We start from the raw sequence: 14,468 nt of genomic DNA on the forward strand, positions 1-14,468 counted from the left end.
AGACCTCATCACGTCCATTCCGGCTAGGCCGCTGCGCGGCACGGTGGTGCCGGAGCCGGCACCGGTGGCGGCCGAAATGGCGCTTTCAGCCCCTGCAGCGGCGTCCTCGGCGACCGTTGTCTCCGCTCCCGAACGGCGGCACTTGACTGCACCCGCATCGTCACCTGCCGTGACGGTGGCGGCGGCGTCACTGGAGCCAGTGCCGCCTCCGACGTCCTCGGCTGCTCCAGCGGCAGCCACGGCGGCGCGCGGGGCGTCTGCACCCCAAATCGCCGCGGACCTCGACGCCGAGTTCGATGAGCTCTTCGGTGACCTGACCGTGACGCCTGCAGCGGCGTCGCGTGTGGCGGGCCTCTCCGCCGCCGAAGCCGACGGCCTCCCTTGACCAGCATGCCCTCGTCGATCCTTGAGGCGCTGCATCAGTGGTGCGGTTTGGCTGCGTTGTTGCTGATGTATGTTTGTGGCGTGTGCACGTGTGTCGGGGATTCTGTTGTGTTCGTTTCAGCGAGCCCATTCTCTGGCGTACAGCAGGGAGTAGAGCACCACTCTATACGGCCTGTGGCAGGCCGTATAGAGTGGAGTTTCTCGGAGTTTGTGCGGTGGAATGAACGTGGTGACGAGAAGGCGCTCTCTTTGTTTTCGGGTTGCCTTCCTTGTAATTCTCGTGCGAATGCTGTGAATGATTTGTTTTTGATCACCGTAAATGTGTAGGGGCCGGCCAGTGGGCGAGCGTCTGTGGGTATCGTGGGCGTGTCCTCTTGGTAGGTGGGCGCCCCAGCAGGCCCGTGTCTTTTGCCCGCTTGCGAGAGTGTTCCCCGCAGATGCGTGCACCATTATTGCTTTTAGAGGCTGAGGACCAGAAAATGCTGCAGCACACTGTGCTTTTTTTTTTCCTTTTCGGCCTTTGAAGTGGATCCTCACGAGAGCGCATGCACAGGTGTTGACGCGCGCACGCGCACGTATATCTAGATACCCGTCTGAGCGCCTCCGGCTCACGTCGCCCCGTGCACTACCCCCAACGTTCCCAAGCAAAGATGTAGACTTTGCGCTGTCAGGCTTTACGTGGATGGTGCAGCCACCTTTCGGCCCACCTGACGTGCTTTCCCCTTGTCCTCTTTATATATACATACATGTGTGTGCGTGTGTGCTTATACATGGTTAGCGAATCGACACAGGCGCTCGTTCCGTTGACTGTGTTGCTCTTTTTTGTGTTTCATCGCTGTGATTGTCTTGTCGAGCCATTATCACGCTCCTTGCGCCCACGCCCTTCAACGGCTTGCTCCATCTCTTGCACCCACTCTCTGTGTGCTGGCGTGCCGGTCGGTGTGTCTCGGGGAGGGGCGGGGTGGGGGTGGAAGAAGCACTGCAGCAATGAATAGCATGGCTGGACAGCTGCAGTTGTAAAGCAGATGGAGGAGAGGCAGAGCGCTCACGTAGATCCACCGAGCCAGTGGCAAGCTGTCGATGAAACCTCGCTGTGCATGTGCTGTGGAGAAGAAGAGAAATCGAAAACAGCACTGGAAACTTTTACGCGCACACACGGATGTGTTGAAGGGGTTTGGAGCCATAGGGGAAATACGTCGTGCTTGTCCCACAGTGGTGAGTCAACGGATGTGGGTGTCGGTCGGCCAGTCAGCAGCATCCGCAGCGAAGTTGATGCCACAAGCAGACATTCACGCCGTAATGTGGAAACCGGGAGTAGCGTAGCTCATCCAGGATACGCCCCTCTGTCGTCTCTGCCGCGCATCATCCGCGCCCCAACACACACGCAGAGTGGGGAAGCCACTCCTTTGTTTCGCTGCTTTGTTGAGCTACCGGGAACAGGAGAAGGGAGAAGCGGCACACCGGAGTCACCTCCTCGTACGCCGCTGCGCTTTTTGTGCGTGCGCGGGCGGCATTCAGGACATCCAGTCTGCTCGATGTCCTCGACGGGGTTTTCACTGAATTAGTGTTGCCCTCTCTCGTTTCGTGCACGCAGCCGCGTCCCATCGACATGCTTCGTTCTCCCTGCCACTTCAAACCGAGATCATAACGCCGCTTTCTCTCCTCGTTCTCTGTCAGCGCTCCCGCCCCCACCCCTTTCTCGCTTCTTCTCTCGTTGATAAGTTTCTGCTTTCCCGCTGGCAAGGCGGGCTGGGCTTGTACCCGAAAGGCACTACGGCAGGCACGACGCTTCCTGTTCGTGTTTTGGCCGCGCGTGCGCCGCTCGCTCTCTCTCTGTCTGCCCACACACGTTTCTGCTTGCACTATTTTTTTTCTCATTTTTGCGGGCCAGTGCGTGTGCGGCACCTAGTTCTCATTTTTATCCGTATCACCACGTACTCGTCCACGCACACACACACACACACACACATGCAAGGCATTGAGACTGAGCCTATTGTGTGATTTCCTGCTATTCCAGCGTCCTTTGTCTCTCTCTCTCTCCGCGTACACACAGGGGAGCAACAAGTCGTCCACCCGTCGCCCTCATCTTTGTGTGAGCCACTGCGCCGCAAGAATCTGAGGGGAGCGTCTCGCTCGCACAGTCTTACGCGGACACACTGTTCTCTCTACTCCGTCTATCCACTCCCCTACGGGTCGCCCATAGCCCGTTGCGGCGCGCTTCTCACTTCAACTCCCTCTCCATCGATCACCCTCCATCAGCCGCGGCGAGACAGAGCGCGTGCTTAGCCGACATATCCGTACGCACTGCTACTTCCCTATATATATATTTCACATGTGCTTCTGTCTTCCTAGCTCTGCACGAACACACACTCACACACACGAGCACACGGAAGCACGTCCGCAGAGGTAGCCGTCCTCACGTAACTTGGTGCCCATGCTTTTGTATGCTTGTTTGCTCTCTTTTCTCTCGCGTGCTCTCTTGCTCTTAGGCCTCTGCTTTGCCTTTCTCCAGTCTCGGTGCCTTCGACGAGGTGCGCGTCTGCCGCGTGCACGAGGACGGAGACGCGGTGCCGTGTTGGGCCAACCATGTGTGTGAAGGGGTGCCTTAGCAGAAAGAGTGCAAGCGGAAGAGGGGAGACTTGGTGAACCGCCAACGTTCACCGTCTTTGTAGAACGCCATGACCACGCACGGTGTCGACGTGCGCACACCCATTTTCTACCGTCACAGTTTTGCCAACGTGCTGGAGGCGCAGTCAGGCAAGGTCTACGCTCGCTTTACTCACACCCCTCTTATCGCGGAGCACCTGCCGCATGGGGCGGTGAGTGGCGCGCTCATTGAACAGTACGCTGCCACCCACCTTCACACCCTCGTCGACTTGGAGAAACTTCTGCGCGCCGTACTGGACGAGACTTTCGGCGCTCATGCCAGCCTACACCATCCTGCCGCCTCGATGCGCGAAGGCGGGAGTGACGAACTCAACGCTACCATCCTCTCTCCGTCAAGCGCCATACTGCCAGGAAGCTCTGCACCAGCGGAGGATGGCATGGGTGGAGAACAAGCCGCTACAGTTGGCTCCACACCACGTGGCGCAGATGCTGATGCGCGACAAATCCACCCAGCGCATCCACGGGGATGTGGCGAGTTCGCTGTTGAGCAGGAGGCGTGCACGTCACCGCGCAAGCTGCCGTTGCCCGTCTCTTTCCCTGCGGACCCTCCCTCGGTGGCGCCCTCATTCGAAGCAGCGAATTCCGATAGGCAAAAGGCCTCAGTGGCGGCCGGGGCCTCCGTCCACGGAGCCGCCTCGCACCTCTGGGAGCGGCTGCGTGGGTGGGCACGACGCACTGACTCCGCCGCCGCTGCTCCTCTCCCTCGCTCCACCTCGAATATCTCCCTTAGCGCTGCTGCGGCTAACTCGAATGTTGCGAGGACGCGGCGAACTCGCGTCCCGCAGTGGGTGCGTGCCCCCTTCGCACCCACGCCGGGACTCGCTGCCCTCCGCGTGTCGACAAGCGTCAGTGCCGCGCCGGCGATGCGCTGGATGCGTTCTCCGGCACCCGTCCTCTCCGTTTCTCCGAGCGAGTCAGCCGCTGCCTCGCAGAGAGCCGAGACTCACCACACGACCTCGCCTGACGCGGTCGTGATCACCCAGTCCTCTCAGCTGCGGAATACCGCAGACATGCACGACAACGATGATGCTGGCGGTGGCCGCGCTCGCCAAGGAGATGACGGTGACGCTTCTTCATCACATCTCACGCAGACGCCGCGCCGGTATACGCATGGTCCCTCCCCCGCGGAACGGGATCCGGCGAGTATGTCGCTGGATATCCAGGTGCCCCCGGGGCAGCTCACACCCACTGCATCGCACACAAACGTTCACGAGAAAGGGGGTGCATTGACGGCGGATGCGAGACGGACGCATCCGGTGGTTTCACCGAGCAAGATGGTGTTCATGGCTGCCACAGCAGCGGGCGAGAGAGCCGGAGACGGGATCAACGTTCCTGCTGCTCCCTCCCGTGCAACTGCACAACTAGGTGCTGGCCACGACACACGGCAAAACGGCTCCGATGTCAGCGGAGAGCAGCTTAGTGAAGATCGACTTCTGCCACGCCCTCGACACGGCGGCAGCAGCGGCGCTAGTGGAGGGGCGGCCGGCGCCTCCACAGACCTCCGCAGTGCGGGGCCGTCATTATCGTTTAGCCATACATGGCACACTGGCGACGTACAGGCGCCGTCGATTCCCCCAACGACGACGCGTATACCGCAAAGAAGGACAAGTGCGGCGAGCTGCTGGGACAGGCGTGCCTACGCAACAGAGCTTGTCGGGTGGCTTCACTTGCTGGTGTGGGTGCGGTGGCAGGTGATTCACTTCCTCCGTGACCTCTCAGGGGTGCAGGGCTTTGTGGCATGGAGTGCGTGGTACTGGTCTTGGGCTCAGGAGCATCCGCGCCAAGCCGCCTTTCACCAAGCACTCTCCTCCGCGTCTTTTTGGCGAGGTATGTGGTCGCATGGCTTGCACGCGCAGCTGAACCAGGTTCAGTATGAGATCAGCAGGCACATGTTCACGCTGCAGAGCGTCTTTCAGCTCATTGTCAGCTATATCGGGGCGGTTTATACGGCACTGGAGCAGCTGAACACGCTCGTGGTGCAGGTGCAGCGCAGCTGTGAGGTAATGATGTCGCCCGTGGCAGCGGCTGCAGCAGTGGCGGTCGCACGAGCACCCGTGGCGACGGCTGGTAGTGGTCGCGCGACGTCGCCGTTGCCAACGAACTACGCCAACGCTCACCTTGGCGGGGGTGCTTTGGGCTGTGACTCCAAGGCAAACCAGAACAGCATGCTCTGGAGTCCGATCGCGGCGGGCGTGGGGGGCGGAAGAGCTTCCTCGCTCACGCAGGGCTCCCGCGGCCGCGCCGGCTCTCAGCAGAGAAGAGGCCAGAGCGCTTTTGCCAGCGCCGCAGCGTCGGTGACGCCGCACGCGCGCCGCGGCCTGCACGATGAGGCCGAGCGCGAGAGTGAAATCAGCTTCTTTGAAGAGGAGATGGAGGCGGCCTCGTCTTTGCACGCCATGGACGAGCTGCGTCGTGCCGTGTGGTCGATGCTGCAACAGCTGAAGACGATGTTTTGCCCTGATGGGCTGCCGCTAGATGTGCTGGAGGTTAATGACCAGGTTCGCTTTCCTTGGAGTGGTGGCGGTGGCGGCCTCTCTGCTGCGGGGCCGGCTACTGCCTCCATTGCGAGACCTGACTCACAAGCCGCACTGCACCGGTCAGACGAAAACGCGCTCTTAGGCATGTCTGTACTTGATGAGGCGGTGCCAGCAGCTCAGTGTAGTGGCCATCAGGTTCACTTTGCCGAGGCCGGCACATCTTGCGCCCACAACGGCAGCGGGCTGGATGGAGGTCAACCGCCGAGCGTTCGCGAAGGGGCGCGGGTGCTGCTGCAGTGCGTGCAGTGCTCGCAGGTGCTGCTGCGGCGCCTGACGGTGCTGGTGCAGCGTGCTCACAGCCCACCGACGGCGCGGCACTGGCGGCGCATCCTTGTCGCGGCCTTCACGATCGTGCCGCCGTTCATGTGGGTATACACAAAGTCGCCGACGGAGCTGGTGGCGATTGCCCGGAAGACGGTGATAGTGGGGCGGCAGGTGCTCTGGTCTTACGTGATCGACCCTGTCATGCAACTGCGCGAGTCCCTCTCCTACGTTCGCCCCGGTGTCGAGGACCGTCGCGGCGCAGTCGAGCGGGATGCCGTGTCGCTTGCTAATATCATTCGCGACTTTCATGAAGACATGTACCCGAGCATGCCGCAGAAACGGCTGGAAGAGCTGCGCGATCGCACGTTCAAGCGTTTGCAAGCTGGCGTTGCGGACCCGGAGGGCCTGGGCCTGATCGACGAGCAGTACCGCCACTCTGTGCGACACCCGATTCGCAGTGTCCTGTTCGGCCACCTGCCGCGAATCATGCTCATCCAGCTCTCGTACCAGGCGCTGGAGGTGAGCCGCGTGGCCAACGGCATTGACGAGGTGCTGGAGGGCAATGACATCAACTTCAAGATCATGGCGATGATGCCGGTCTTCCTGGCCGGTGGCCTGCTGGCTACGTGGGGCCTCTTTCGCTACCGGTTCAAGTACAAGCCTGTGCGCCTCCGCATGAAGCTCCTCTGGCGCTCTCTGTTCCGCGTTATCAGCTTCGCTGGCAACGGCGAGGGGCTTGTCCTGCCATTTTTGCGCATCACCGCGCAGCAGCAGGGCATCCGTCCCCATGCCGAGGCCACCGCACTCGTCGTCGACTTTCCACGCGCGCAGACAAATCTCGCCGGGGCGACCGGTCGGCTTTGTAGCACGAAAGCTCGGCGCCATGCGCATTCATCTGCAGCTGCGGTAGGCGCCACATTGGACTCTTCGCTGCCGTCGCGAAACACGGAGCGGGGTGGCAGTGGGCGCATGGATGATATTGACACGGCCGCCTTTAGCGAGTCAGGCAGAGATTCGGAGAGCTCGTCCGACGAGTCGCGAAGCGCCTCTGGCAGCGCTGTGACGGCCCGCCAACTCAACAACTACGAGCAAGGCATGGTGCTGCTCTTGTCGCATGTGATGCGCTCCATCGCAGCGGAGCACCTTCGCTCTTATGCCTTCTTTCACGAGCTGATGGAGGACTTGAACGACTTGGAGAGCGTGCAGAGCACACGACGTCAGCGACTGGCAACCCTGACGCGCATGCGGGCCACCCACACGTACTTTTTCTGAGAGTCCCACATGCGCCGGTGTATGCCGCTGAGGGTTATTTGGGTGGGTGGAAAGAGCTCCCGTTTTCTGTCTAGTCTTGTCTGCTGTTGCGTTCTTTTTGGGAGTGGGCTGTGCTGAAGTGGCCCCTGTCTCGTGATGGCGTATGCGTGTACTTTACAGGGAAGTTAAAGTGAGGCGAGCCTGCCCTCTTTCTCGCTATCGAGAAACCAACGAACCAAACTTCTTCTATCATTATTTTTTTTTTCCTTTTGTCCGCTCCTTTTCGGGGGGCTGCGGGGGCACCGCGGATCTGGCGGATGGGCGAGCTCACCAACGAGGAGGGGGGCGAGAGAGAAGAACACACGCTGGGGGAGGGGAGGGCCGCGCCTTTTCTTCTTTCGCTTCTCTCTCCTCGCCTGTCGTTCCCTCTTGTGCCATGTCGGCCAAGCACGCGCGGCGAGGCGCTCCTTTTCTTGTTGAGTTTATCAATTTTTCGTTGTTGTCGTTGCCCCCTCCTCCTCCTCTGCCTGTCCGTTCTTTCCTTGCCCCGTTGCACCTCTACTAGCTCGCGCGCCCTATGCGCTCATGGAAGTGGCCGTCACCGCCGCAGAAAGAGAGGGGGCGAAGGGAGGGGAGAGGGGGTACGCCGCAACAATACCAACAACAACATCCAAAGACGGACAACAGCAATTTCAAGAACATGGTGGTGCATGCGCTTTTGTCTTCCTCGCTGCCTTCTTCACCCTTCCCTCTCCTTCGTTGACCGACCGTTTTCTTTGTTGGTCTACTGCTTGTGCACCCACGAACGCAACCTCCTGTCTCTGAAGCGACGAGGTATCGACCAGAGACGGCAGTCGGCAGCATATTCATTAACGCAGCCACATTCCAATGGCACCGAAGAAGTCTTCGGCGGCGGCGAAGAAGGCCTCAACGGCGGCCAGCGCCGCAAAGCGTGGGCAGGATGCGCAGCAGAAGCGGGCGCTGAAGGAGAAGGTGGAACAGGAGGCACTTGCGCAGTGGATCGACTCCATCGACCCGTTGCTCGACAAGGCCGCTGAGAACCCGATTCAGATGGAGGAGCTTTTTTCAACGAAGCTGGTGCACCGCACTTTTTCTCAGCCTGGCACCGGGGAGCGGCCGTACGACTGGAGCGAGTTCCGCAAGGTGCTCGAAAGCCGCAACGCCAGCAGCCCGCGCTGGTTCATGCAGCTGCGCGAAGAGGACCTGCTCTCTGGCGACGATGGTATGGAGGGTGTCACGGTGGACTGCTACATCATTGCCGAGGCCATGCAGCCGACGGTAGCGCCAGGGGAGTACATTGTAAAGGTCCACTGGCCCTACAGCGACGCCGAGGACAACGCCCCAGAGCGCATTCTACCTCTGGAGGGTCAGGGCATGTGTTGGCGACGCGTTGTGAAGGCGGACGGCAGCGACATGAACGTGTTTCTTCTACAGAAGCGCGGAAAGACCGCCAGCGCGGGCGGCAGTGGGGCTGCCGCTACCGCCACGCTTGCCTCACCCGTCTTCGCCTTCGGTGCCTCAGCCAGCAGCACGGCGGCGGCAGCAGCAGGTGCCCCCACAACCACAAGTGCGCCTGGCTTCAGCTTTGGAAACACGCCCTCCGCAGTAGGCTCTGCGCAATTGACCGCGGCCACCAGCGCTACCTCGGCGACGCCGGGGTTCGGGTTTGGCTTTGGCGCTGCGCCTCAGTCAGTGGGAGAGGCTCCTGCAGGCGTCGCGTCGGGTTCCTCCAACGGCATCTCCTTCAGCTTCAGTTTCGGACAGCAGGCAGCGAAGCCACCCGCCCCAGGCAGCGTTGACTTTGGATTCTCACCGGCGACGCAGACTCCCGCCGGCGCCGCTACCAAGCCTCCACTACCGGGCTCCTCGACCGCGGCACCAGTCGCAGAGGAGTCTGGCGAAGTCAAGGTGCAGCCCCTCAAGACATCAGAGGTCCTTTTCGCTCTGTGGACGCGTAAGCGGCTGACGGACCTAGCCAAGGAGATCCGCTCTGGCAGCCGCATCGTGCGCGAGGACTTCCCGCTGGATGGCACCAAGAAGATCAAGCTGGTCATGCAGAATGACCGCAAGGACGACGTCGCGACTACCGCGCGCGGGCTGCTGCTCAATCGACTCTTCGCCAAGCAAAACGACGGCGTCAAGGCGATCGACAGGTGGATCAACGACTGCCCCGTTTTCGACGAGGCGCTGACGTCGGCGCTGCAGGGGTTCCGTGAGCGACAGCTGAGCGAGCTCGCGAGCAAGTCAGACCTGTTTCAAAGCCTCCACAACCAGTACTACGCCAAGATTGCGGCGGAGCTGCAGCGCATTGTCGCCTTACGCGACACAGCGGCTAACAAGGAGCTGGAGCGCATCAATGCCATCATGAGCCAGATTAAAGAGCGCACGTTGGCGGAGAAGAGCGGCTTCCGCCTCCTCAAGTTCTACGCCAAGAACGACGTACAAAAATTCCGGCCCTTCGGCAAAATCAGCGGCATCTCTGAGATGGGCGAGTCGGTGGACGTGTGCGTCCCTCCTGCGCACGTGAACATCAACCCCTTTACTGGGAAGCCGATCTAGCCAAGCCGGGTGCTGGTGATAAAGGACGCCCAAGGCTACGGAAGAGAATTAAACGCACCTATGTATGTGCGCGCGTGTAGGACGTTGCGTGTTTGTGACTAAGCATATCTCTGACCAGCTGCAGGACCAGGGCCGATGTGTACCGCAGGTGCGAGCGCGCTGCTGCTGCTGCTGCTGCGGCACCACCGATGGTTCACCGTACCCTTCCCACCTGTGGAGTTGGTCGAGAGATTAGAATGATGGTCCGCCTACGGGTAACGACATCTCTCCCAGTCCCTCTTTTTTCTTTTTTTTTCGCCGCGCGCCGACGATGTGTGCGGCTCAGGGCACGACGGGAGCGCGCTTGTTTCCTGCCTTGCGCCCCTTCCCGTCCTTGCAGCTCCCACGCCCTGCATTGCAGGGCGAACGAAAAGCTGCGGCTGTGCGGTCAGGCGTGGCTCCACCTCGCTTTTCTTCATTGGGCCCCCTCATTCCAGGCCACTTCTCTTCCGTATCCAGCGGGCCGTCCCAATGATCCTCTTTACTCCGTCTACGTGTTTGAACTTGCTCTTTCTCTCTGCTCTCCACACAGCTGTGTCTCTCGTTGTCATTGACGTGCGCGAGCACTGTGAACCCACTGTAAAACTGCTCCATCACCGCCTGCATCCAACTTTCCCGTCACTCCTGCATCTGTGCATTCGCGTACCCATGAGCGACGTCAACCCGGCGACTTCACTTCCAGCTGGCGGCGCAGGCGAAGGCGCGAGCCGTTTGTCGTACGCCTTTTTCACCTCCTGGTGTCGACAGCGGCTGCTACCCACCTTGTTCCCCTCGCCCGCCACCGCGACGATGTCGCCACCCCGCATCGCCTCACTCTGCCCTGCTGCTCTACCGGACCTCGAGGTGACTGCGGCAGCAAAGGTGTCTGTGCCACCGACGCCGCCGCACTCCGCAGCAGTGCCCACGCAGGCAGCATTCTTGGCGACACCGAGGGGAGAGCGCCGAAGGGAGCTGGCGCCGTTGTCGCCGCCGCCACACTCGATATCTATTGAGATGGAGGCGAACTCCACGGATAGCGTCCCTGCCGCTGCTCTTGTGCATTCGCTGTCACTCCCCCCGGCGGCACCGCAGCAAGGCTGCGGCGTTGCATCTTCGAAGACCTCCGCTGTAGCTACAGACTCCTGTGCCCTTGCTGACGCTTCCCCCACGCAAGGATCTGCGTCGTCAGTGTCTACGACGCCGCAAGTGACGCCCTCTTCGTCTTTACTCTCCCTCCACAAGCTGAGTACGAAGGCCGCGTCGACTTCGAACGCGGCATCGGACAAGCCAGCGCCGGTGCTACTTGCCGGAAATGGTCGGCCGGGATTGCCTTCGTCGACCTCTTCCCCGTTCATCTACCCTGCCCCGCTGTCGTCGCCGTTTCCTGCGCCGGCAGACTCGCTTGCGGGGATGCGTACCCCGCCCACGTGCGTGGAGTTGCCAGGGCCGCAGTCGCTCTTCATTCGCGGCTCTGACGCTCTTGGGTGCAGTGGTCGCTCACCCCCGCTGCTGTAATAAGACATGCGCACAGAGATGGGCGGCGCGCCTTCAGGTAAGGTCTAGAGCGGCCGCTTCTCTTTTTCGCTTTCGTCCCTCTTTGTTCTCACATCTCCCATGTACTCTAATGCGTGAGCGCGTGCTGTACACTGTGGAGGACTTGCTGATGTCGGCACAGAGCATGCGCTGCCTTGCACGATGATGTTGCGCAGCATGGGCCTTGGTCATTGCCCTTCACGACGAGCCGCGCTGTGCCAAGGACGGTCGTTTCTTCTCTTCCAATGGCGTTTCCAGCCCCCTCCCCTCCCTCCCTCGTTGCCCCCTTCTCTTCCGCTTGCGTGCTCGTCGTAGCCACCGGTGGCTTTCCTCGCAGTCACCGTGATCTTGGTGACTGCTGCTACCGCAAACAACCCCAGGAAAGAAGACGAGGCCCATCGACACTCTACTCCGAACTCCTCCCCCACTCCGATGTGAGCATCCTCGGACGGCGAAAGCTGCCCTTCATCATATTGGTCCTCTTTTTTGCTTCTCTGAAGTCTCGCTTTCTCTCTCTGTCGCTTGCCCTTTCCTTCTCTTTTCTTTTCTCCCGCTTTATCTGTTTCCCTGTCTGGGTGCGCCTGTATACGTGCACGCACTGCACCTTGCTGCTTCTCTGTTCTTCTGTGTTTTCTCTCGCTGTTTGATCTGATGCATGGGGCACACCTCTTTTTCGTCGCTCTTCTGGATGCCCACTCCCCTCTCTCTCTGTAAAAGACAAGGTGCTGCAGCCGGAGAGGGGAAGGGGGACACTGACGCTGCCGCCTCAATCAAGAATTCATTGGGTGCATGCGTGTCTGTCTCTTTGAGAGTCCTTTGCACGTCTCACTCGTCTTGCTCTTGGTGTGTTGCTAGTTAGCCATACGCCGCATGGGCTTGGCGCCTGCTCTGCTTGCGTGGCTTTCTTCGTCTTTCCGCTGCATGTTTTTGTCTTGTCTTTTTGAGTGTATGGCGTGAAGGCGGTCACATTTCCGAAGCGGGCGACGCTTCTTCGCTTGTTTATGTGTTTATGTGCTCGTGTGTGTGTGCAGTAGGCGACTCGCTCTGCGTAGTTGCGGCGGGGAGGCGTCGGGCAGGCGTTTCGAGCTCCATCAGCATTCGAGCCAGTGTGCAGGGTCCAGCAAAGAAGCAAACCAACGCCGCACAGCAGCACGCAGCCAGCTCTCTTGTTGCTGCGATGGCTCATCCGCTGCCTCCGCTGGTCCTTCGTTTTCTTTTTGCGGCCGTGACGAGGTGCGTCTTCCCCTCGTCTGTGTTTTTTTTTTTTCACCCTCGCTGCCTCACCCAACGTCGGCACGCCGCTCACCCTCCTGCCCCGTGCACACAGGCACAGAGGAACGAATGCTAAAAGAAAAAAAAAGCGATCAGATGGAGGATTCAAAACAGCAGCGACAACCACAACCCGTAATGACACGGACGACACACGGCGACGTTGTCCGTGCGGTGCTGACCTTCTTCACCCCCTAAATCTTCGATCCGTTCGGTGGTACATCATCCGCTGTTTTCCCTTTTCGATGTTTGCGCGCGCGCTCTATTATAATACCACTCTTCTGCTCTCTCTTGTGGACGCGACATCTGCGTGCTTGCCCGTGTGTTTTTTTTTAGACTCGCAGTTCGCGTCTCTCTCTTTCGATTTGCTTCACGAAAGCAGATCGTTGCGATGAACCTCCTCATCGGAAAACACAAGAACATTGCCGATTAGCGTGAGTTCAGCATGGTGGTGGAGATAGTGTGAACACAGACTCCAACGTACCACAGGCGCGCTCGCGCATCCTTCTTATGGATCTCTTGCACGGACTAGGAAGTCGCGTTTCTGTGCTTACACCCCCTTTTTTTTCACCCTCTGCCCGTTGTGAAGAGCGGCGCTGGAGCCCAGGAGGACCGCCTCCTCGAATCTGAGTCAGCTCCAAGGGGTGTGCAGGGCAGACGCCTCGTCACAGCGACTTTTTCTGTCTCGCTGCCTCTCTTTGTGCTCGCTGTCCTTCCTCTGTTTGACGCAGCACCTCTTTCGCGTGCGCTGTTCTTGATGTGCCATAATGCCCGCTGCCAACCTGCCTTTTTCTCTCCTGCGCGTCTTCCTCTCTATCCTACTCTCGACGTGTATCGGTAGATTGGCGGTGGTGTTCTCCCTCGCTGCATCGGAGGTCGTGCGGACGTATCTTTACGCGGACACAGACACACTCGCCTGTGTGCGCGTACGGGAACGCGCGCGCGTGTGGCGGACGATCTCACATAGACTATTCACAACCTCAACAATCAAAGTAAGGACTGGCACCTGCAATCGAGCGCCCCCTTGCGACTATTCTTTTCAAAGAGGCTGTGCGCACGGGGCTAGCACACACAATCACACACACACAATCACACACACACACACACACACACATATACATACATACAGACCGGCCGAACGACCGACCGACCGGGAGAAGCGACGCACATCTGCCGTGTGATCGATTTGCGTTGGCTGTGTGCGCCGCTGTGCGTGTCTAGCATTGAAGCACCTGGAGACTGCCTCTGTTGGGTGGTTACACGGGTTCGTTGACAGCTGTCTCTCCTGATTGCATTTTCTTCTTTTCGTTCCTGGGATGCTTTTGTAGCGGGTTTACATCTGAGGTGCTCACGTGACTGTACTTTTTTCTCGCCATCGCAGCAGCTGGCACAAAAGGAAAACAAGACAAAACTGAGGAGGCTGCTGTAAGTGGACGTGCTCGAGGGAGGAAGCGATCCGCTCTGTGCGTCGGGTCTGTATCTCCATCCTCCCAACTCCATCGTAGGAGTGCCTTGCGACCCCTCTAACCGTCTTTTCCTGCTTTTCGCTCTGCCTTTGTTTTGCTGTTCAGCGACTGTAGTATCGCTGCTGCTGCTGTTGTTGTTGTCGTCACTCCTTATTTGTTCTCATTTTTGCTTGCGCGGGTACGCCGGCGTCCGCGTGCACTCTTGGTCTCCACCGTTTTTCCTGTTTGTCTCTCATAGTTGCCTGCCCGCTTCCTTCCTCCCCCTCCCCCTCACTCCACACTCCACGAGTGAGCGCTTGGCGTCTTCGCCTGTTTCTGTGTAGTGCGCAGCTGTCTGGGTCTCGCTACACGCGCTCTGGTCACGGATCGCCATTGACACGGTGTGCTGCCTGCGTCCTCCTTACGCCGCCAGAGCCAGCGCACGCGCTTGCGCTTTCTTTTTCATCTATACGAGCCGTCTTCTTTTCGCTTGCACAGTCTCACCCCCATTTCTCCTCCA

The 14,468-nt window shown here is 59.7% G+C and overlaps 2 protein-coding genes across 2 annotated transcripts; both read left to right on the top strand.

The window, feature by feature from the left end:
• Positions 1-3,062: 3,062 nt before the first annotated feature.
• On the top strand, positions 3,063-7,124 carry LDBPK_332490 (hypothetical protein, conserved; the record flags this gene model as incomplete). Its single annotated transcript, XM_003864025.1, has 1 exon — positions 3,063-7,124. One exon carries the CDS (start codon positions 3,063-3,065, stop codon positions 7,122-7,124), a length of 4,062 nt encoding a protein of 1,353 aa, XP_003864073.1.
• An 867-nt stretch (positions 7,125-7,991) lies between these two features.
• LDBPK_332500 (hypothetical protein, conserved) lies at positions 7,992-9,683 on the top strand (the record flags this gene model as incomplete). Its single annotated transcript, XM_003864026.1, has 1 exon — positions 7,992-9,683. One exon carries the CDS (start codon positions 7,992-7,994, stop codon positions 9,681-9,683), a length of 1,692 nt encoding a protein of 563 aa, XP_003864074.1.
• Between the last annotated feature and the right edge of the window lie 4,785 nt (positions 9,684-14,468).

This window comes from Leishmania donovani, chromosome 33 (genome assembly GCF_000227135.1).
Source record: "Leishmania donovani BPK282A1 complete genome, chromosome 33".
In the NCBI taxonomy this organism is placed as follows: domain Eukaryota; phylum Euglenozoa; class Kinetoplastea; order Trypanosomatida; family Trypanosomatidae; genus Leishmania; species Leishmania donovani.